General features: G+C 46.4%; 1 protein-coding gene across 7 annotated transcripts in view; it reads left to right on the forward strand.

The window, feature by feature from the left end:
- DIS3L2 (DIS3 like 3'-5' exoribonuclease 2) overlaps positions 1-23,405 on the forward strand; it is a 361,295-nt gene that overhangs the window by 221,277 nt on the left and 116,613 nt on the right. For all 7 annotated transcript variants that reach the window (XR_009490563.1, XM_025001739.2, XM_059874524.1 and 4 more), the window contains exon 11: positions 14,611-14,723. Coding sequence is in view for 6 of the 7 variants with exons in the window: in XM_025001739.2 (XP_024857507.1) it covers positions 14,611-14,723 (113 nt within the window). In the remaining variant the exon portion in view is untranslated. The remainder of the gene's footprint in view (positions 1-14,610; positions 14,724-23,405) is intronic.

Here is a 23,405-nt window from a genome sequence, read left to right on the forward strand (position 1 = left end):
ACAACAATGCTGAGTAGGGAAAAAGTTAGGTACAACTACTTTGAAAAACTGTTGTACAGTATGTAATAGATCTGGATAGATTTATTCTCCATGACCCAGCAGTTTCATTCCTAGATAAATACCCACAGGAAGAGTACATGTGATGTGTAGAAGAATGCTCATAGCAACATTATTTATAATAGCAAAAACTAAAAACAGCCTAAGTCTCTATCAACAATAAAATGGATAAATTGTACTGTGGAATACTGCACAGCAATGACACAGAGTAAATTCAGACACAACATGGATAGATCTCAAAAGCACATTGAGAAGAAGCCAAATACACACATACATACAGAATACATACTGTACAAATCCATTTATATAAAGTGCAAAGACAGGCAGAAATGACCTATGGTTATAGATTATAAAGATCAGAAAAGCAGTTATCTTTGGTGTGTATGGAGACTGAGGAGCGCCAAGAGAAGCTTCTGGAATTCTGGTTACGTTCTAATTTTTGAACTAGGGGGAGGTTCAGTTCAGTTCAGTCGCTCAGTTGTGTCCGACTCTTTGCAACCCCATGAACCGCAGCATGCCAGGCCTCCCCGAAGCATGCCAGGCCTCCCTGTCCATCACCAAGTCCCAAAGACCACCCAAATCCATGTCCATTGATTCAGTGATGCCATCCAACCATCTCATCCTCTGTTGTCCCCTTCTCTTCCTGCCCTCAATCTTTCCCAGCATCAGGGTCTTTTCAAATGAGTCAGCCCCTTGCATCAGGTGGCCAAAGTACTGGAGTTTCAGCTTCAACATCAGTCCTTCCAAAGAACACCCAGGACTGATCTCCTTTAGGATGGACTGTTTGGATCTCCTTGCAGTCCAAGGGACTCTCAAGAGTCTTCTCCAACACCATAGTTCAAAAGCATCAATTCTTCAGTGCTCAGCTTTCTTTATAGTCCAACTCTCACATCCATACATGACCACTGGAAAAACCGTAGCCTTGACTAGATGGACCTTTGTCGGCAAAGTAATGTCTCTGCTTTTTAATATGCTATCTAGGTTGGTCATAACTTTCCTTCCAAGGAGTAAGCGTCTTTTAATTTCATAGCTGCAATCACCATCTGCAGTGATTTTGGAGCCCAGAAAAATAAAGTCTGACACTGTTTCCACTGTTTCCCCATCTATTTGCCATGAAGTGATGGGACCGGATGCCATGATCTTAGTTTTCTGAATGTTGAGCTTTAAGCCAACTTTTTCACTCTCCTCCTTCACTTTTATCAAGAGGCTCTTTAGTTCTTCCTCACTTTCTGCTATAAGGGTGGTGTCATCTGCATATCTGAGGTTATTGATATTTCTCCCGGCAATCTTGATTCCAGCCTGTGCTTCCTCCAGCCCAGCGTTTCTCATGATGTACTCTGCATATAAGTTAAATAAGCAGAGTGACAATATACAGCCTTGACATACTCTAGGGGGAGGGGTGATTACCTAATTGTGTCTCTTTTATAAAAATTCACTGAGATGTGTACTTAAGGTGTGTATACTTTATGTATTTTATGCCTCAATAAAAGTTTATTTTAAAGAGTAAAGGAGTGCCCCCAAAGTGGAAACAGCCCAAATGTCTAGGAACCAGTGAATAGTTAAATAAATGTGGTGTAGCCACATGACAGAATATTATTCAGCCATGGAAAGAAAGAAAGTACTGATGTAGGCTACAACATGAATGAACCTGGAAACCATTATGCTAGATGAAAGACAATCACAAAAGACTGTGCACATATCGTAAGATTCCAGTTAAGTGAGATGTCCAGAATAGACAGATCTACACAGACAGAAAGTCAATTAGTGGCTGCTTGTGGTTAAGACGGTTGGGAAGAAGCAGAGAGTGACTGAAAACAGATATGGGGTTTCTTTTGGGGTTGTTGAAATGTTCTAAAATCAATTATGGCAATGGTTGTGCAACATTGAATATACTAAAAACCATTGAATTGAACACTTTGAGGGAATTGTATGTGAATGAAATCTCAAGCTGCTATGAAAGCAAAAGCCAAGGGATACCAATAACTGTGGAATGATTAAACCCCTTAGGAAAAGGCTGTCCCATGTAGACCTGTGGCATGATGGTGAAGAACAGGATTCTAGAGTCCAACATTGCTCCAGTCCTAGCTCTGACGTTTGCTGTGTGGCATTGGGCAAATCATCACACCTCTCTGAGCCTGAGTGTTTTCATCTGTAAAATATGAATATTAATAGTATCTGTTCCATAAAAGTTTTATGAAGATGATTCATTTAACTGAGAATTAGATGAGTATTTTCTGTTTGCCAGGTCAAATCAGTGATAACTGCTGTTATAGTTGGCCAGGAGGTTTTGCATCTGAAGAGTCTTTACTCCATTTTAGTGATGGGGGTGACAAGTAAATTTGAGTGTGTGTCCTGAGGCCAGGACACGTTTGCCCTATTGTTCTACACCAGCATCTATTGCAAAATGCAAAAGAAATGTTCATTTTAGTGACCCTAAGTTATTAATATTGAATTATATTCTGATATTGAGAAAAGGAAGTATATAATACATTTATAGAGGTTCCATCCAGAAATACTAAAGCTATAAACAATTATTAAAAGTTTGTCGTTCAGTTATCTAGAAGATTTAGCAATTCAGAATATTTTATACGAAAACTGAGTTATAACCACAATTGACACATCCCACCAGGTTCCTCCGCCCATGAAATTTTCCAGGCAGGACTAATGGAGTGGTGGGGTACCATTTCTTACCCCAGGGAATCTTCCCGACCCAGGGACTGAACCCATATCTCTTGCATCTCCTGCATTGACAGGTGGATTCTTTACCACTAGTACCACCTGCTGCTGCTGCTAAGTCGCTTCAGTCGTGTCCGACTCTGTGCGACCCCATAGACGGCAGCCCACCAGGCTCCCCCGTCCCTGGGATTCTCCAGGCAAGAACACTGGAGTGGGTTGCCATTTCCTTCTCTAATGCATGAAAGTGAAAAGTGAAAGTGAAGTCACTCAGTCATGTCCGACTCCTAGAGACCCCATGGACAGCAGCCTACCAGGCTCCTCCATCCATGGGATTTTCCAGGCAAGAGTACTGGAGTGGGGTGCCATTGCCTTTTCTAAGTACCACCTGCTGCTGCTGCTGCTGCTGCTGCTAAGTCGCTTCAGTCGTGTCTGACTCTGTGCGACCCCATAGACGGCAGCCCACCAGGCTCCCCCGTCCCTGGGATTCTCCAGGCAAGAACACTGGAGTGGGTTGCCATTTCCTTCTCCAGTGCATGAGAGTGAAAAGTGAAAGTGAAGTCGCTCAGTCGTGTCCGACTCTTAGCGGTACCACCTGAGAAGCCCACAATTGATACATGGGTAATTCGGAAATAGAAAGTGACTATTGATTACAGAAGTGCATGACAGGGTTTTTGTTTCAGTGAATATGTATTGTTCCCAAAAAAGTCACATTTAGTCATGTTGAAAGTGATACTCTCTTTTAGTTGTCTTAAAAATGTATGTTCTGTGAAGTTAATGTATAACCCCTTTTAAACGTTGCATTGAGAGTGCTTGTAGCCCATAGGAGTTGAGAAAGAAGCAATTACAAGTTAGGCAAATACCTGACACTAAGGGGTAAATCCCATAAAGTACAGGTTAAGAGTTTAGTTTCAGGAGTCTGACCTGCCTGGGCCCAGTGTCCTTATCCTTATCTAAAGAAATCTGTCTCACAGTGTTGGGAGCATCGACTGAATTAATACAAATGAAGTGCTCTAACAAGCAGGCAATTGACACGCTGTTATTATGGGAGAACCAATATGGTGGGTTCACACTGTCAATGTGCATAAATTACAGATACAATTTTTGGTTAACTTTTGTGAAGCTTTGGGGAATTAGAAAACAGTTTTTCCTTAATGCAAAGAGATTAATTCATAAAATTGAGTAATTAGATCTCAAAGGAGCTGATTGGATATGGTGAAAAAAAATCATGAACCCCAAAAGAGTTCTCCAGAATGAGAGAAAAGCCATGAAAGAGTTTTGTCACCAGGATATATTAAAAATATTTTACAAGCTTTTTATACCTCAGAATTCAAGGTGACTATGAAAGGTGCTTTGGGCTTCCCTGATAGCTCAGTCGATAAAGAATCCGCCTGCAATGCAAGAAACCCTGGTTCAATTCCTGGGTTGGAAAGATCCCCTGGAGAAGGGAAAGGCTACCCACTCCAGTATTCTTGGGCTTCCCTCGTGGCTCAGCTGGTAAAGAATCTGCCTGCAATGCAGGAGACCTGGGTTCAATCCCTGGGTTGGAAAGATCCCCTGGAGAAGGGAAAGGCTACCCACTCCAGTATTCTGGCCTGGAGAATTCCATGGACTGTGTAGTCTGTGGGGTTGCAAAGAGTTGGACACGACTGAACAACTTTCACTTTCATGAAAGGTGCTTTACTTTTAACTGAAAGGATGTTTGGAATTGAAGTAAGCAGTTGTCTTCTTAAAAATTTGTTTGTTTGGCTGAGCTGGGTCTTAGTTGCAGCACACAGGATCTTTTGTCTTCTAGTTACAGCACGCAGGATCTTAGTTGCGGCCTGTGAACTCTTAGTTCACCGGGCTTTATTTCCCCCACCAGGGATTGAACCCGGGCCCCCTGCATTGGGAGTGTGGAGCCTTAGTCATTGGAACACCAGGAAAATCCCTGGATTAAGCAGTTGTTGATAACAGTTAACATTTTGTAAATAGTCATTTAAATACTCATGGATGTTTATATTTTAAACTTGTTGAAGATTGTTCATCTCTTTAAATTTGTATTTTGAGACACTAGTGATTATGTTTTGTTAATAGCGAGGCTTTTTAAAATAGAAAAATCCATAAGTGAATGTGCAAACATGCTAAAATTTGGTTTTCAGACTTGTATCTTTGGGAAACCAGTTTGCTGGACTCCTGCAAGCCTTGTTACGCTCTTGCGGGCAAGAGAAATAGGCTCTTCAAGCGAGCCATACACACCAAACCTCCAAAGTGGTGGCAGAAGCCTGGGAAGTCACCTTTCAGGCATGGGAATGGTTGTTTCCTGTTCCACAGGGGTGGGGTAGGCCCAGCTCCTGCTGCTTCATTTACTGAGCACACCTTCTGAGAGCTTGCCTGCAGAGTGCGGAGGTCCACTCTCCTCCAGGACAGTGGCTCGCGAGCTGCCACTGGCTCCTTCCTGCCTCCTGCCTGGGGTGGCCACTGGTGCTTTTCTCTTGCTGTGTGGTGAGGAGCCAGGAATGGGGGGCAGCTGCTGAGGAGGGACCCAGCATTTTGTTAGTGTGCATTAAAAAAAAAAACAACAAACTGTAAAATAAGTAACCCACTTACATAAAAATTAGAATTTATGTATCAGCAGAAAGAGAAGTCAGGGTCCTGCCCCTCAGAGAAAACGACTCTTACCATCTTGATATATTTCTTTCCAGACATTTTTAAACTGGTTTACATTTTTTTTTTACTTTAGACTTTTCATCTTTATTCCCTTTCCAGCCTTTGGAAGCTGGAAACATGACAAATGTGTATGATGTAGGAAGGAACAGTCCCCGTATCCTCAGGCTGCAGAGGTCGTCACTGCGGGCATTTTTAATTCTGTTCCTCATAAGCAGTAACCCTCTCCTGCCTCTGTTGGCTGGCCTTCCTTTGAAAACTTGTAGCTAGTTTTACTTAACTGGATTTTTCCTTTTTAAACTTTTTTTTCTTTCCTTAGCTTCAACCTCTACAGTTGTGTTTTTTTTTTTTTTTTAATTTTGGATAGAAAATGTTGAACACGCACAAAAGCAGACAGAACAGTATAATGAAACCCCTTGTTCCCCTCTCCCAGCCCTGGCAACCCTGAAACCATGGCCAGTCCACCCCACTCCCAGCCCACTCCCAGCCCTTACATGGACCTGCGAACCTTGTAATTGCCTTTGAGGGTCCTTCTCGGCCCTTCTGACCTCACTCTCTTCTGGCAGTGAGGAAGGACGAAGTGCCTACCCTCCTGCACTCCAGACTTCTCGTGAGCCTGTGCTCTCTGTCCCAGGTCTGACCTGGGCTCTCCCCGCTCCTGAAACGCCTTAAAGTTCCCAGACGTTGGGTGTGGCAGCCTCCCATGCTCAACTGCTCATTCTCTTCCCTGTTAATGAAGGAGGCCATCGCTCAAATCATTTGGAAGGGGAAAAGTGGAATTTACTACCTGGGTGTTCCTCTTCCATGCTGTTTGTATAAATTTAAAACTTAGATTCCTGAGAATTAGATTGAACATGACAAAAATTGCTGTGTGGGCAGTTTAGTGAGCACTTGCAGATTGATAGAGCCCTTTGTAATAATGAAGGAAAAAGGTTCTGTAGGCTGCTTGGTTCCAGAAGGTGAGCTCACCAGTTACGGTGCTGCAGCTAATACTTCTCATTAACCCTTTGCTGGATGGCCAAAAGAAAATACAAGAAAGACAGTCCCAGACTCTTCAAATCCTAGCCTTCAGGAGAACCTAAGAAATCATCTTGTACAACCCTCTTCTTATGCACAGGGACCTTACATTGCATTCAGATTTACTTATCCTAGAATTTTTTATGTTGCCTCCTTTTAAGCTTATGAAATATTCTCAAACCATCACTACGTCATGGCCATGGACTTCTGCCATGGCTTGCTGTACCAGTGGTCAACTTTTGCATTTGATTACATAACCAAATACCACACAGAACTAGAAGACGTCAGACTTTTACTTGCCCCTCTTACCTGGCAGCCCAGTCAGTGTTTCCACCAGAGTCAGAGGGAATTTTCTTAGCCCAACTAAAAGATGGAGTTGGTTGTGTGACTACACGGTGATCCAAGCCCAGTTGTCCCTAGGAAAGGGAGTTGGTCTCTAAAATTTAGTGGGACCAAACTAAGGTCTTAGTTTAGTTTGGCTTCCCTCGTGGCTTTCCTGGTGGCTCAGATGGTAAAGCATCTGCCTGCAGTGCAGGAGACCCAGGTTCAATCCCTGAGTTGGGAAGATCCCCTGGAGAAGGAAATGGCAACCCACTCTAGTACTCTTGCCTGGAAAATTCCATGGACAGAGAAGCCTGGTGGGCTACAGTCCATGGGGTTGCAAAGAGTTGGACATGACTGAGTGACTTCACTAAGGTCAGGGCCTGCATTCCGACTGGGTTGCTGCTGTATGTGAGGCCCCTCCCAGCTGGGGATGTCTGATGGCAGAAAGTCCCTTTCTCTCCATCTTCTCGACTGGCTCACCATTTCTGAGCTTCCAGAACACTGTTGTTGTTTTTTTTTTTTTTTTTTTTCACTCTCTTAAGACATGTTTTTAGGAAAACCGACCACAAGGTCAAGAGAGTGACCCTAGCCAGAGCAGCGTGTTCCCGTCACGTGGACCAGATGGAAAGCAGTCTGCGGGACAGGAAGCCCGACACCTGCTGCATCTGTCAGTGTGTCTAGTGGGCTGTGCTCCTTTTCATCTCCCTCTGTTTATCACACGTGTGACATCACCGAAGGATTGCTCAACTTTGTTTGCCTGTTGGTGTTGTTCCTGAGAGGTTGTGACCTCCTTCAGGCCTGCTGTTTTCAGTCCGGTCTGACCCTGGGTGCATCAGTAGAACATGGTACGAGGACGAGGTCACTGGCAGCATGAGGAGGTGAACGTGGCATATCCAACACGTGTCGCTTCTCTGCTTAAAACTCCCTGCTGGGTTCCAATTACACGCGAAATATAAACACTTCCTCCTGGCCCATCGGGGCATCTCTCGCTGGGCCTCCTCTCTAGCCTCCTGGCTTCCAGTTCCCTCCTTTCCTATCTTCTTTCTGTTTCTGGAATGCACCCAGCCACCCCGCACTGCCCACACCCCCAAACCTTTGCTCTAGTGATTTTCCTCCGTGGGATGCTCTCCACTCTGTCAATATATGACTTCCTTTTATATACACAAATCTCAGTCTGTTTCCTCAGGGACACCTTTCCAAACCAAATCTGAGGTAGGTCCCAGGCGTTCTCATCACTCACTGTGTTTTATTTTCTTCCAAGTCGTTTTTGCTATGGTAAGCAATCTTAGCATTTATTTGTTTGCTTATTGTCTTTCTCTCCTCTTCGAGAGTGTAAGCTCCACAAGAGAAGGAACCTCGTCAGTCTTGTTTACTTGTATGTCTCCAGCGCCTAGGAAAAAAACATGCCTGTCATATAGTAGGAGCCTAATAAGTATGTGTTAAGTGGCTAATTGAGTGAATGAAAGTGGTTAGGAGCACGTTTGGGAGGAGGGTGTTGAGGATTCCAAAGTGACTTGATCCCAAGCCACGTGGCTGTTTCACTGAGAGAAGACCCAGGGGCGGCAGACTCAGGGGGTAAACATTCGGAGCTGCTGCTGCTGCCCTCCAAGGAGAGCCCCTCCCCCTCCCCCCCACCCCCGGTGAAAGAGATGGGCCACTTCACTCATTATTGAAGGCAGAGTGCTGTCCCTGGAGGAGATGTGGCGGCCCCGTGGGGGGTGGAACTGGGCCGTCAGGCGGGGATGCTCAGCAGGTGTTTTGGTTCTGAGGGGAGATTTGTCTACATCGTCATTGATGTCTGAGGGTGGAGTGGGCTGCACTAGCAAGTAGGGGTTTGGCAGGCACGTCGGACGTGCAAATGGAAGGTTGGACACTTTCAGGGAAGAACCTGGTGTGGGGAGGACTCTGCACAGTTAGACCAGGCAGGGTTTACAGTCCCTTTCCACCCAGAGTGGCAGCGAATCTGCCCTGTGTTTTTATTTTCTTGCGTGTGTGCTCAATCATGTCTGACTCTTTTGCAGCCCCATGGACTGTAGCCCACCAGGCTTCTCTGTCCGTGAGGTTCTCCCAGCAAGAGTACTAGAGTGACTTGCCATTTCCTTCTCCGTGTCTTTTCCCGACCTTCTCTTCCTGACCCATGGATCAAACCCCCGTCTCTTGCATCTCCTGAAATGGCGGGCAGAGTCTTTACCACTAGCGCCACCTCATGTGCCAGCCGTGCACTCTATCTTTTCCTTGCTCTTTGTGCTGATTACAGAGGATAGGGGAGATACCTATGTCAGGACCTCCTTCCAGTGGGGGTGGGGGCTGCAGGGAGGGTGTAAGATTCTGTGGGAGACACCAAATTTGGGAGGGGGGCAACCTGGTCTAGATCATTGGGAAAGCCAGCCAGAGGGAGTGGGTTTTACACAGGGGTCTACAGGACTGGTGGGGGTCATCAGGAAAAGAAACAGGAAAGCGCCCTGCAAGGGAGGTGATGGGTTTGAACAGTTTAAGAAGTTTGTTGACAGTTTGTGGTACTCAAGGGCTTAGGGCCAGGAAAGTTGAACGTGCACAGGGCAGACCTACATGATGACAAATTTTGTCACGATTACTGCTTTGTGATACAGTGACAGAGCACAGCATGCAGAGAGAGGAGTGGAAGAAACAAGCCAAAGGGCAAGAACGCTGGCAGGAGCCAGGCTAGTAAGACCTTAGAAGCCAGGACTGGGCTGCATGCTCAGGGCTGTGGGGGCCTGCAGGGTTTGCGCAGGGGGTAAAGGTGAACACTGGTGACCCACGTCTGGAAGGCCCTGCTCTCACTCCTGGTAAAGGGACGCTTGGTACTTTCCCTTCTGCAACAGGCTTGACCCTTTCAAGTACCTAGGACAGTCACTCTGCCACTGCTAAAGATGACTGCAGAGCAGAAGTGTGGAAAGGAATGGTTCCATCTCAGGGACTTTTAATTGAATAGGACTAGAGTTGATGGCTTAGAGGTTGTTCTGCAGTCAGTCCCTGTGACAAGAGGCTAAAGAGATGGCTGTGGGAGTAGGGATGTGGCTGCAAACAGCACTGGGAAAAGTCCCTGACAGGACTGCTGAATCCAGAGCCAAGAATGTGGCTTCTGCTCAATGAGAAGAGACAGGGAGGGACTTCCAGCTGTGACCCACTGAGATGGAAACGTGGGCTGTGTTGGCTCGTCCTGGAGTTACCCCGACAGTGGTTGCTGGCGAGGGCGGTCATAAAAGGGAGCAGAGGCTCTGGATCTGCCCCAGTTTTGAATCCAGGGTTTATTGCATTACTAGCCAGGTAACCTTAGACAAGTGACCTGGAACCTCTCTGAGCCTCAGATGACTCATCTGTGAAACACGGTTTATATGGCTATTGTCAAAGCTACATGAATGTGTGTGGAGCCCCTGGCACAAAATAGATATTAAGTAAATGGTCACTACTGCTATCCTTATCATTTTTATGATCATCATTGTCAACGTTATGTTCATGTTGTTGTTCTAGATTGCAAAACACTTTCAAATGTTCTCAGTGAAGTTGAAACAGATTTCATCTCAGCTCGCTCCCACAGAATGCCCTGGTCACACCAGACCGCCACCGTGTTAGCGTGCCTGCCTGCCCCATTAGACTGCGGGTGCCTTACGCAGACGGATCCTCTCACAGATGCCCAGTGCTAGAATAATCTCGTGGCCCCATTTCTGTGTATCCTGGGTCTGTGTAAGGAAGCTCTTGCTCACGACCAGAGCTCCTCAGAGCAAGTGGCTTCAGGATGTGAGCTCCCCACCCAGGAGGGCCTGTCACGGGCTGCCTGACAGGGACGCAGTCGGGATGTGGCTGACTGACTGGGAGGCCAGCTTGGAAGAGAAGACGCTTAAGCCCCTGCGTTGTGTTCTGTCAGCGTTTTCATTGGTGGAGCGCTGTGGTGTTCACTCAGGTTCATCCAAAGGGGCAGTCATGGAAGTCTGGGAGTGTGCACAGTGAGCCACACACGGCTGGCCTTGGGAACTCTCCCTTCCTCTGCTTCCGCAGCTCTTCACAACTCTCGGGACTCACCTTAGCCCCAGCAGATGAACATTTTTAATGTTTAAAAAAAAAATTAAGGAATACTTTTGTATGGAAGACTTCTTTTTGAAACATCAAATTGGTCCTAGATGTTTGGCAGCATATACTACATAACCTTTTGGATTTGTATTTTCTCTTTCATAAAATAAAAACTCAAGAGTTCTGCAAGTTCACATTATGTAAATATATGTAATAAAATATTTACTTAGGGTTTCCATAAAAAAAGGTCCAAAGGAGAGAGTAAGAGAGCTCCTCTTTGCTGGTTTTAGAGGCTCTTCTGGGAATCCCGAGAGAAATTTAAGCCTCTCAAATCTGTTTTGATTGGCCCCTGCATGTTTTATCTCCTGTAATGAGCTCTTTGTCAGTTTGTCAATTTTGACTAAGGACAGAAAGTTCATGTGTAGTAACAGCACACAGACTGAATTTAAAATGATGGTTTATATCATGATGTAATAATCCTCTCTCTTTTCCTTTAGTCAATATTGACCTGGTAGGCCAGTATATTACAACTCTGACTTCAAAAGAAGACACTTTATTTTACCTTCTCCCAGTGTTGGTTTTAGATACTGGTAATACAGAAATTGGGAGTTGAGCCGTCTGAGACGCTTGGCCACGTTCTCTCCGGGCTGAGTTCCTCGATCTTTGCAGGCAGGTCTCTCTGCTCCTGGTGACCCAACAACACAGCTGCGAAGCTCACACAGGGAAGCAGCTGAACTTTGAGCCACACTGGTTTTCCTCAGCTTTCCAGACAGCCCCTTCCTCTGTGGGAAATAGGCCTGTTCTGTGATCCCATAGCGGCCAATATTTCTTAGATGGGTTTGGGTTTCCCCTAAAGTATTAATGTTACAGGACTGGGTGGAAAACCCCAATGCTGCCCTGTAGGAGGGTGGGCCCCGAGTGTGAGACAGATGAGAGTGGGGAATCTTAAATTCTTTTTTTCCCTGAACCTCTTATTTTAACCACCCCAAGTTTAAACACTTTTCCATTTTAAAAAATTGAGGGAAAAATCTTCCCCCAGTTAAGAAGAAATAAGGGAAATAGCTACAATAGCAAGGAGATCAAACCCTTCAATCCTAAAGGAAATCAACCTGAATATTCATTGGAAGGATCGATGCTGAAGCTGAAGCTCAAGCTCCAATACTTTGGCCACCTGATGCAAAGAACTGACTCATTGGAAAAGACCCTGATGCTGGGAAGGATTGAGGGCAGGAGGAGAAGGGGACGACAGAGGATGAGATGGTTGGATGGCATCACCAACTCGAAGGACATGAGTTTGAGCAAGCTCTGGGAGTTGGTGATGGACAGGGAGGCCTGGCGTGCTGCAGTCCATGGGGTCACAAAGAGTTGGACACGACTGAGTGACTGAACTGAACTGAAATAGCTACAGAGTTTGCAGCTAAAATGTGAGATACCTTAAGACTGATTATCCAGGTAAAGCAGAAGAAAAAGTGGTGACATGTTAGCGAGCGCCTCTGAGTCAGCTTGGCTATCAGGCTTGGTTATTTTAGTGAGTCATAACCAAAAGGAAATTGATCGACACGTGAACTTCCAAGTCTCCAGGTAGGCTGGTTTCATGTTCAGCTGTGCCCTCAAGTCCAAACAAGGCCATTGTGCATCTCCCTGTGATTCTCAGCCTTGTTGTTTTCTCTGTCAGCATAATTATGGAGCAAAGGTGTTTCCTTGACAGTTCCAGACTTACTGTCCAGAGTCTGGGGAGAGAGACCCTCTTTTCTGAAGTCCATATCAACCCCTGGAAACAGGCTCAGACGTAAAGAATAGACTTATGGACATGGGGAGAGGTGAGGAGAGGGTGAGATGTATGGAAAGAGTAACATGGAAACTTACATTACCATATGTAACATAGATAGCCAACAGGAATTTGCTGTATGGCTCAGGAAACTCAAACAGGGGCTCTGTATCAACCTAGATGGGTGGGATGGGGAGGGAGATGGGAGGGAGTTTCAAAAGGGAGGGGATATATGTATACCTATGGCTGATTCATGTTGAGGTTTGACAGAAAACAGCAGAATTGTGTAAAGCAGTTATCCATCAATAAAAAATTAATTAATTAAAAAAAAAAAAAACAGGCTCAGAGTAAATCTACTTGGGTCACATGCCTATACCTAGACCAGTCACTATGAACCGGAATGGGGTATAGTGGAATTCCGTCAAGCACATATTTAAATGGTGAGCAGTTCCCCTCTGTGCTTGTATCATCAGTGCCCATGCTGCTCACTGTCTCCAAGTCAAGGGCCATTTCACAGGTGTGCTCTTTTCCATATTCTGTCCACTCTGTGCATTTTCACGTGTACATGTTGGTGTGTATGTGTGTAATCACATACAGTATATCCGATAGATGATGTAGAGGATGTTCAAGAGTAAATCCTAAATGTATACCCTAACTGGCCCCCAAGCCCACTTTGATGCAGTTCCCACCAGCCTGAGTCCTTGGATCAGGTCTCTGGTAGAACTGATAGAGCAAGCGGGACCTGCTGAAAAAACAACTCCGCCAGGAAGGGAACAGGCAATTCTAAAAGGGAAAGAAAGTAGGTCTTTTACCAGAACAGCAAAGACAACAGGCAGACACACTAATTGTTGATTCATTCACTCAGGAAGTATTTATTGAGTGCCTGCCATGTCAGGGATTTCCCTGGTGGCTCAGATGGTAAACGCGTCTGCCTACAAATGCGGGAGACCCAGGTTCGATCCTGGGTCGGGAAGATCCCCTGGAGAAGGAAATGACAACCCACTCCAGTACTCTTGTCTGGGAAATTCCATGGATGAAGGAGTGTGGTAGGCTGTAGTTCATGGGGTCGCAAAGAGTCGGACACGGCTGAGTGACTTCACTTTCACTTTCACCATGTCAGGCATTCTTCTAGGCACTGGGCCCACAGCAGTGGACTTGACACTAAAGGCACTGCCTTACTGCAACCTTCACTGTAGGGGCAGACAGTGAACACAGGAGCAAGTAAAGATGCCCTGTGGTGTCTGGGAGTGATGATAGCTCTGAAAAGACCACGGTAAACATCTTCAGCTGTGGGTTAGGTACTGTAGTGGTGCAGGTGGGGGAAACAGGTCAGAGCATCTTGTCTTGTTCTGGGATTCTGTCTCCATCGACCCTTATATGGTGAGAAGGATTTGGGTGGGCAAATCCTGTTGCAGTTATTATCCCAAGTGTACGAAAAAGCATGAGCCAAGCAAGCATCCAAATGGGATGAGGTAAGATACGTTCTGGGAGTGGGAAGAGGTTTCCCACGACGTCTGTGTAGAGAGTGCGTGGAAGATGAGCCATAAGGCTGGCAAGGTGGATTGAGGCGAGCCTGTGCAAGGGCATGAGTAAGAGGCTCGACATCACTGCACCTGTGGTTCTGCCGGGTATTAGCAGCAGTGTGGAGGGTGGGATGGGGGGAAGGGTGAAATCAGGTAGGAAGGCCAGCCCTGGGGCTGAGTGAAGGCTGGCATAGACCGAAGGGGCAGTGCTTTCAGAGGCTTTAGGGACTAATTCCTTCTGGTGAGCTGAGGATTCATTAATCATCCAAAATCAGTCTTCTTCTGCAAGTGTACTGATGTTTACTCAGAGACAAAGAAAACTTTAGCAGTGGTAAACATCTTGTAAAAATGGTTAGTGTCGTCTATTCAGGATAAAAAAATCTCATCTGTTGGACTAGTGAGGAAAGTAACCCTAGCGTACTCCCCAGAGGGTCGGTGGGGAGCCTGAAGGAGGCAGCCTGGGCTCCACGCCCCCTGACCTCGGAGAGCGACCTGCCTTCTCGGGGTAGATTCCCAGGAAGGGTCACCCTGGCCTTCAGTTCCAGGCTGATCAACCTTCTTGTGCATTTACAGGCAACTTTGAAGTGGGCGTGCACATTGCTGATGTCAGTTACTTTGTTCCTGAGGGATCCAGTCTGGATAAAGTGGCTGCTGAGAGAGCTACGAGTGTCTACTTGGTTCAGAAGGTAAAAATCAGTCTCTAGTTTCTTGGGTTGAAAAACATGCTTCTGTTATGTTACCTTCCTTTGTTTGTTTGTCCTTTTAAAAAAAAATCATGAGGAACAGCTCTTGTGTGTGCTGCTTACTCTGGAAATGCCCCACCCCTGGGGTCCCAGGAGCCTGAGCCCATGCTCGTATCATGAGTGGGCCATGGCCATAGGACTTAGCCTAGGATGTCTAGTATTTACCAAGTTCCTCTGGCATGCCCAACTTGTCCACCCCAATCACTGACCCCCTCAGAAGGGAAAGGACAAAGATTAACTCAGGTGGACCACAGACCTAAAGGGAAGGACTCGTGTCATCCTGGCAATGTGAAGGGTGGCAGTGGGTCTTTTTAAGAGGCAGTACTCTACTGGGTCGTTTTTTACTTGGTAGAGACCTTAAAACTGTCACTGACGATTTCATGTCAGTTTTCCCGCGTGTCCCTGTGGCACCACCATGCCCACTGCCTCCCCATCACGTCATTTCCCAGATCGTGCCATCTGCCAAGGGTGTGTCTTTTCAGACACAAAGACAGAGGAGCCACATTCCAAACGCGTGATTGGTGTGGGGCCCAAGGCCTGTAAGTTCGCCCCGCTATTAGAGTATACATTCCTTTCAAGTCTGAAACCAAGGCTCTGTACAAATAGAGGCATCAGCTGTGTCAGGGATTTCTTAGCTGCTCTCTCTTGTCTCTGGAGCCCACTTTGGCCAGGGTCGCTGCAGCTTCAACATGGCTGTCATCTGAGGCTGTCACCTTGGATAATGGTGATATTATATATCCCATCATTCCTCAGCTCCAGGACCTTCTAGAGCTGTGCTCTGAGGCCTGAGCACCTCAGCCATACCTGGCAGCATGGGTGACATGTGGAAGATAGACTTCCAGACATGTCCCTGCCAGGGTCCAATAAGCCATGTCATTTGGCCTGTGAGTGCCCCAGCCGTCTGCTAACAGTAAGAATCTCTGCTGGGCAGAAGGGTTGTTGCATAGTTGAATCCTCATTCATTTCCCCAACCCAGTCCTGTACAGTCCAGCACTCCACCTGCCCCCCCCCTTACACACATGGTCTTGGATAACTTATACCAGCAGTCTCCTTGCCAACCCCAAGAGGGGTACATTCTAGAATCCCTGGAGTCCGGTTTTAGCAACGTGCCTGTGTTGTGCTTACAAAGGTGCTGGCAGTTCTAGAACAGGAGTCCTCAGGGACAATCCAAAAGGTCCTAGGATGTCTAGTATTTACCAGGTTCCTCTCACATGTTCAACTTGTCCACCCCAATCACTGACTCCCTCAGAAGGGAAAGGACATAAATTAACTCAAATGGACCACAGACCTAAATGTAAAATGTGAAACTATAAAACTCCTACAAGATAACATTGGAGAAGATTTAGATGCCCTCAGTTTGGCAATGACCTTTTTGATGCAGTACCAAAGACACACCTCTGAAAGAAAGAATCGATAAGCTGGGCTTAATTAAAATTAAAAATCTATGCTCAGCAAAAGACACTGTCAAGAAAATTGGACATCTGGTTTATTCAGGTGTTCAGCTTTGCCTGCCATTTATAGTAGGTGCTCAGAACCTCCATGTAGGTGTTTTCTGCTGCTCCAGATATGAGAATACTGAAAGAGAGGGGGATGGAGTTGATCATTGAGCTGTGAAATTCTGGGTCAGATGCTGCATAATCATTCAGACCCAGTTATAATTAACAGTGTGTTATCAGTGACAGGTAACCTCTAGGCATAGTGGTACTAAAAGACCCAGAACCTTCAGTCACCCCTCAGTGGGAATGGAAAGCTGTATCCTCTTCTGAACAGGAGGTGTTCTACCCCAAAGACTTAGCTTATGTCCAAGCATCCATGCCCGTCTGGCCTCTGTGGCCTGTTCAAACCTAAATGTGGTGTTTGAGGACTTCTGTTTGACCCCCATCCCACATGATGTCTGTGACACCTGTGTCCAAGCCGAGGGCAGGTATAGGTGGCCTAAGAGAATGCAGCCCAAATGCACCACCTACACAAATCACTGAACATCAACACATGAGGCTTGCTGCCTGACCTCCCCTCCCCTGGCTGTGAAACCTGAGCCATCACCATTGCACTTCTATCCATGTGAATGAACAGTGCTGGCCCTCAGTGCGTGTTTGTGTTTTTTGGAGGGTCTACTCAACATTTTTCAAGTTCATATTCCACTCAGTGTTCACTTACAACCAAATAAGACCTATCAACTGGGACCAGAAGAAGTATTGTTATTGTTACACCCATTTCTACTGATGACATTCCTTGTTTCCTTTATGAGTTTCCTCATGCCTTTATTTAATATCCTCATTCATAGTAGCCTCAATTTCTGAGCTTCCCAGTATAGGGTAGCCCACTAGTACCTCAGGAGCCATGAGTTACTTAGGAGGATATTGCATTTCTGGTAGGCTGACCTGAAGTGAGAAATATATCATCAAGCCTGGGTCTCATAAGGCATCCATTCAGAGTTATGGACTGAATGTTTGTTTCCCCCTCAAACTCATATATTGAAATCCTAATCCCTAATGTGATGATCTTATGAGGTGGGGCCTTTGGGAGGTGATTAGGTCTTTAGGGTGGAGTCCTCATGAATGAGATTAGTGCCCTTATAGGAAGAAAGCCCAGAGAAGGCAATGGCAACCCACTCCAGTATTCTTGCCTGGAGAATCCCAGGGACGGAGGAGCCTGGCGGGCTGCCATCTATGGGGTCGCACAGAGTTGGACACAACTGAAGTGACTTAGCAGCAGCAGCAACAGGAAGAGAGCCCAGAGAGCTTTCTCATCACCATATGAGGATCCTGCAGGAAGGTGTCATCCCTGAACCAGGAAACGGGCCCTCCTAGACATTGATCTGCCATCACCTTAATTCTAGATGTCCCAGCCCCCAGAACAGTGAGAAATTAGTATGTGTTGTTTAAGCCACCCGATCTGAGTGTGATAAGATAGACAGAATCTTTTAAAGTTGAATGGCTACTTCTAGGTATGTACTTAACAGAAATGCATGCATGTGTTAGAAGGAAAACGTATGACAATATTTGTTGCAACACTATTAAAGTAGCCAAAAAACTAGAAACTATTCAATCCCATCAGCTGTGGTATAGGCACTCAGTGGGATGCTGTACAACAATGAGTGACAGCTCCACACACGAACGTAACGGGGAAAGAAAGCAGACACGAGAGTACACACTGTGTGAGTCCATTTACATAACGTTCAAAAACAAGCAAAGCGAGAAGTCAGAATAGTGATGGTGCTCAGTTGCTTCCGTCGTGTCCAACTCTTTGTGACCCCATGGACTGCAGCCTGCCAGGTTCATCCGTCCACAGGGTTCTCCAGGCAGGAGTACTGGAGTGGGTTGCCATGCCCTTCTCCACAAGATAGTGATTACCCTTGAGGACAGGGGCCCATCTGGTGGGGGCTTCTTATGATTCTTGGTCTGGGCCCATGAGTGTTCAGTTTGTGAAAATGCTTCAAGCTCTTCCTTATGAATTGTGTGTGGGGGGTGTGTGTGTGTTGAAATCTTTTTTCTTCTGAAGCTTGTGGGGGTGACTTTCAGCATTCCACTCTGGTTCCTTTTAGCGTATGCAAGCAGCCTACTCAGGCAAAGGAACTGACCTCAAAATCCAAGACCCCGACTCAGACTTGGCCCTCCTGAGAACACAGCTCTGATGTTTGTACCTTGACGACACTTATAACCTCAGGTTGGAGACATCCCGTCTACACCTCCTGCCCAGAAATGCAGTTGGCTCAATCCAGCCTTTGTTTGGCCCAGAGCCTTACTTAGGGAAGGGAGATGAGACTTTAAAACCCCCTTTATCTGCAAAAACTGTAACGTTGTGATGGAAAGAGAAATAGAGGTAGCAGTCAGACTCCATGAGGTGAATAAATGTGAAACGTTCTTCCCCTATAGATTCAAATGTTTAAGAAGTTTTGACCCAACTAGAAGTTCTTATTCCAAGCAGATGGCTTTCTCTTATCTAGCAGCCACACTCTCCTTTTTATAGCCAGGAATTACATTTCAAATTCAGAAAATGAAAATTGAGTTAAGTAACTAATCAGCCTGTTTCCTTTGCTCTTCTCTTTCCTTTGGTTTTGTGACTGTCACCGTTCTAGCATTTCTCTCTGGGACTGCAGAGTTGGGGCTTCTTGGCCCTGAAAGGCCAGGAGCTGAGTGGAGGGAGGGCTCCTGCTGCTGGACCCTGCCCCCAAGCTTGGCATTCGTGAGTGGTGCCGGCCGCAGCCTTGGGCAGCAGCAGCTGTGCTTTCTGATTCCTTTGAACTACTGCTCTGACCTTTCTTCCTACTCATTTGTGTTTCTTAAAGGACCGTGTCCAGGAACTTTTCTGCTGTTTTCACTTGACTTTGCCTATAAACGTCTGCTTCAAAGCTGCTGCTCTCCCCACCCCCCACCCAGGTTCCCTCTGTCTCATTTGGCAAAATCGTTTCTCTCTCTCTCAAGTTCATCAGACTGGGGCAGAGTGTGTGTGTTGGGGGGTGGGGGAGGGCATACCATCTGTAGGGAAGGTGGCATCAGTCTCTTTTCATTCCATGTTACTCACCTATAAGTAACTGACGTCAGCATTATAGTCGAAGCTTGATTTGGGAAATTCTCCCATAGATTAGGATAGTCTTCAGTGAAATAGATCTTGGGTCCAGATACTATGTTACTGTCCAGATTAGCATCATGTGCATGCATTCTAAGTTGCTTCAATCATGTCCCACTCTTTGCAACCCTATGGCCCTGTAGCCTGCCAGGCTCCATGTGGAGTCCATGGGGATTCTCCAGGCAAGAATACTGAAATGGGTTGCCATGCCCTCCTTTAGGGGATCTCCCCGACCCAGGGATCAAACCCGCGTCTCTTATGTCTCCTGCACTGGCAGGTGGATTCTTTACCACTGGCACCACCTGGGAAGCCTCAGATATCACCATACTATCTTATACATGAAATTCTTTTTGTTGGGATTTTACTCACACTAATACAGATTTAGTTACTCGTTAACATTAGGGTACACTTAGAAGGAAAGATAAATTTGTATATTGTATTTAAATCCTATGAAAAAGCACTCTTTTTGACAAAAGATAGATATCTGTTAGGATACGGGACAACTGTCTATCTCAGCTTAGTCTTGTCCTGCTCAGAAGGATGTGACAGCTAGCTACTTAATATCCCCAAGCTATTTTCTCTGAGAGGGAAATACAAGGCAATAATAGAATTTAAGGTAATGTTTAAAAAATAAGTGAAGAAGTTTTTAAAATAAAACCTAAACAGTTGAAACCTAAACCTAAATTTTCTGCCTGTTGGCTCAAGCACTTGTGTTATTTTAGGTGTGAAACAGCTCAAATGAAAGTTCTCCCATAAATCTCTACGATATTTTATTGGTACTGCTTTATAATAGAGATCAAAGATGGGGATTGGAAGCCCGTCTTAATATGGAGTCCAAAGAGTTTTAAGATGTTCCTTTATGACCCCAGCAGGTTGTCAGAGTGTTGATGTTTTGTTAATGTCAAACTGTGGAGCAAAGAGTTGATCAAATTCAGAATTCATGGAAGTGTTGATATGAAAAAGAAAACTCTTTAAGCAGAGATGTTGGCTGGCAGATGAATTATCTCTTCGCTGTAAGTCATTTCAGCCTGTGAGTGGGGAGCTAGCTGAATGTACCTTATCGTTAAAACCTCGAAGTCCTGAGAGAACAGGAGGAAAAACTCACCAAGTTCTCAGGCTCTCATAGCCAGTGGGCACTGCCGGTGGGAGAGAGGTTTGGGAGCTGGCAGAGGCCTGGGGTAAAAGGGGCAGAAGAAGCCCCTGCAGCCTGCCTCCACCCCCGTACCCCACCCGGCGCTGGAGAACCCCCAGTGGGCGTTGCCATCTGCCCCCTGCGAGCTGTTGTGACCCCTGTATCACGGCTAGTCCTTCCTGTTCCTTTTTTCCTAGATGATTGATTCTCCCCCGTCTGTGGCCCTTTCCGCTGGTCACAGGGCTGTCCTGGCTAACCCATTGCTGAACTTGGCCAGCCTGCCCGCTGTGGCTTTAGCAGATGTTTCTGCTCTGTGAGGCTAACAGAAGATTTTATAGTCTCGATGGTACCCCCACCCAGCTGCCTTGGGCAATTTACCTAAGTGATCCATTTCTCTCCACTGTCCTAAGCCCTGGTCCACAATGCTTAGAAAGTCAGTGTGGGATCTTCAGTGTCCTTTTTTCCTGTAACCGGCTTTTAAGATCTGCCCTGACCCAGCTTTGATTCTGGCCCTGAAACAGGCGTAAGAAGACTTAGCACCCTTTAAGCCCCTTTCCTTTTCTGCTGCCTGAAGTGTCACCAGTTAGCATTTGTTGAGTACTGGCTGTGTACCAGGTCTGGAAAGACAAGAGAGAGGCTGCTCTTGCCCTGGGTGGTCAGGGGAGGTAGGCAGGGAACAGTGACAGTACCCTGCACTGCCTGTGGGTGTGGAAGTGCTCCGCAGAGAGGGAGCATCAGAGGAGAGAGGAACTGTCTCTCCCTGGACTGGTGGTGGGAGAGGAAACTTTTTAAGAGCCAGGAAGGCTTCATCAATTGATTTTTGAGCAGTGTTTCAAATTGTGAGTAGAAAATTCCTTGGTAGACAAAAGTGGTTGGAGAGAGCATCTCAATTAGAGGTTAGAGAAAGCATGGAACATCCAAGGAACAGTACGTAGTTTGGAATTGCTGGGGTATGAACTGCAGGGGGAGCCAAGAGATGAAGTTTCAAAGGCAGACCAGGGAGCTTGGGTTTCATCTTGCGGTCAAGCAAGGAAGTGACATCATCTCCTTTGACTAAGATAAAAAATCACCTTAGCCACTGTGTGGTTGAGGAACAGTGAGACAGAGCAGAAAGGTACTTATCGGTACGAGGGCCCCTCCCCTCAGTCATGGCCCCTTGAGGCTTTGAGTAACCACCCCAAAACAGAGAGAGATCTTTGCTCACAGAATCATAGGCGAGTTGAGCACCGCAGTGGTATCCAACTGGACCCCAGAGAATAGAGCAGTAGATGTCTTCAGCCTGGTGGTTGAGGAACATCCTGAACAAGGAGCATTCACATCCGCCCCCAGACTCGTCTCCTCCCAATCTAGCAATCACATCCCACAGCAGAGCATGGCCAGGTACGTGGGAGAGGTTAGCATCCCCTGTCAGCTCTGCCATCTCTTTGGAGATGGATTCTGTGGGCCCTCTGCCGGCTTCCTCTTGAGAGCTCCTGGCCGCTGCACATGGAGGATGCAGGCTTATACTGAAGACCTCTTGGCCTTCATGATGATGTTTGGGCCTTTGCTCATTAGCGGGATGAGCAAAAAAATAAAATTTCTGAATTCAGCTCATCAGCCATTGGGGGAGATAAAGACAATGTGTCCCAATGTAAATAGGATTGCAGATTATCACTGGGTGGAATTTAGTAAGAAGATTTGAAAGTCTGGAAAATGATATGGAAATCTTACCCAGAGTAATTTCAACTCTCGAACTCTGCTGATGGTTTAGGATACTTAGGATATGTCCCAAGACAGACGAAGGTTCCACATTCGAACAGCAGAAGAGGGAGAGGAAAAGACTCAGAGAGATTTTGAATGCACAACTTGTGGGACCCGGAGCTAATTGGATGGAGTAGGGGGGGAGGACCCGCCCCTCTTGGTTATTTTCTCCATCATTGTTCAGCCAGGACCTGTGCAAGACTGTCAGAGGACTTGTGGATCTGTAGAGTTGGGACAGGGAAAGTGAGAGCGTTTGAGAACTTAGAAGGAACTCTCCACGTGGGCCACACTGAGTAATGAAGCTGAAAAAGACACTGTGGAAAACTCCAGGGATGAGGGATGCCTATGCGTTCACAAGATGCTGGTGACGGTCAGCGGTTTCTCACCTGCTCGAGCACTCACTTCTCTTTTCCAGTCAGACATTGTGTCCTGTACTTAGCACCCTACCCCAGGGTCTCTCCAGGACCGTGGCAGGTCTCAAGTAGCCAAGTGTGGGGACCACTATGCTGTCTAGGCGAGTCTCCCCCGAAGCAACAGAACTGGTACGTGCAGAAGCCACTTTCCGAGTGGCTGTCTCAGCCTCCCTCCCACAAGGTCCCTGACGTGCTGCGCACTCGACACACGTGCCGTGCGCCGCGGGGCAGTCCCAGCACCACGGGCGGAGAACAGGCCCAGTTTATGAGAGGCCCTGACATGCCGAACCACGGATGTGCTTGTAACATCTTCATTCCTTTGCTTTTCGGAAATAACTGTCTATACAAAACTATATGGATATAAAGACTGTTTTCTCAGAAGTCCACCTGAATCCTGCCTTAAGATCTAGTGAAAGCTTATTGAAAGGAATGCCCTTTAAAAATTAGGCATAATTATACTACCCCAAAAGTTTTAATGTTTAGCTTGTTTTCCTCTGTGTAAGACATAGGATATCAAGCAGTGTTTATAACCTTGGTCAGCTGCTGAGTGTACCGATAGTTTTTAAGCGAGAATAGCCAGAACAGTTTAATAACAATAACAATAATAATAATAATGTGTGCTCAGTCATGTTCAACCCTTTGCATCTCCAGGGACAATAGCCTACCAGGCCCCTCTGTCCATGGGGTTTTCCAGGCAAGAATACTGGATTGAGTTGCCATTTCCTTCTCCAGGGGATCTTCCCGACCCAGGGATCCAACCCTGGCCTCCTG

The sequence above is a fragment of the Bos taurus genome, chromosome 2, assembly GCF_002263795.3.
Source record: "Bos taurus isolate L1 Dominette 01449 registration number 42190680 breed Hereford chromosome 2, ARS-UCD2.0, whole genome shotgun sequence".
Taxonomy (NCBI): domain Eukaryota; kingdom Metazoa; phylum Chordata; class Mammalia; order Artiodactyla; family Bovidae; genus Bos; species Bos taurus.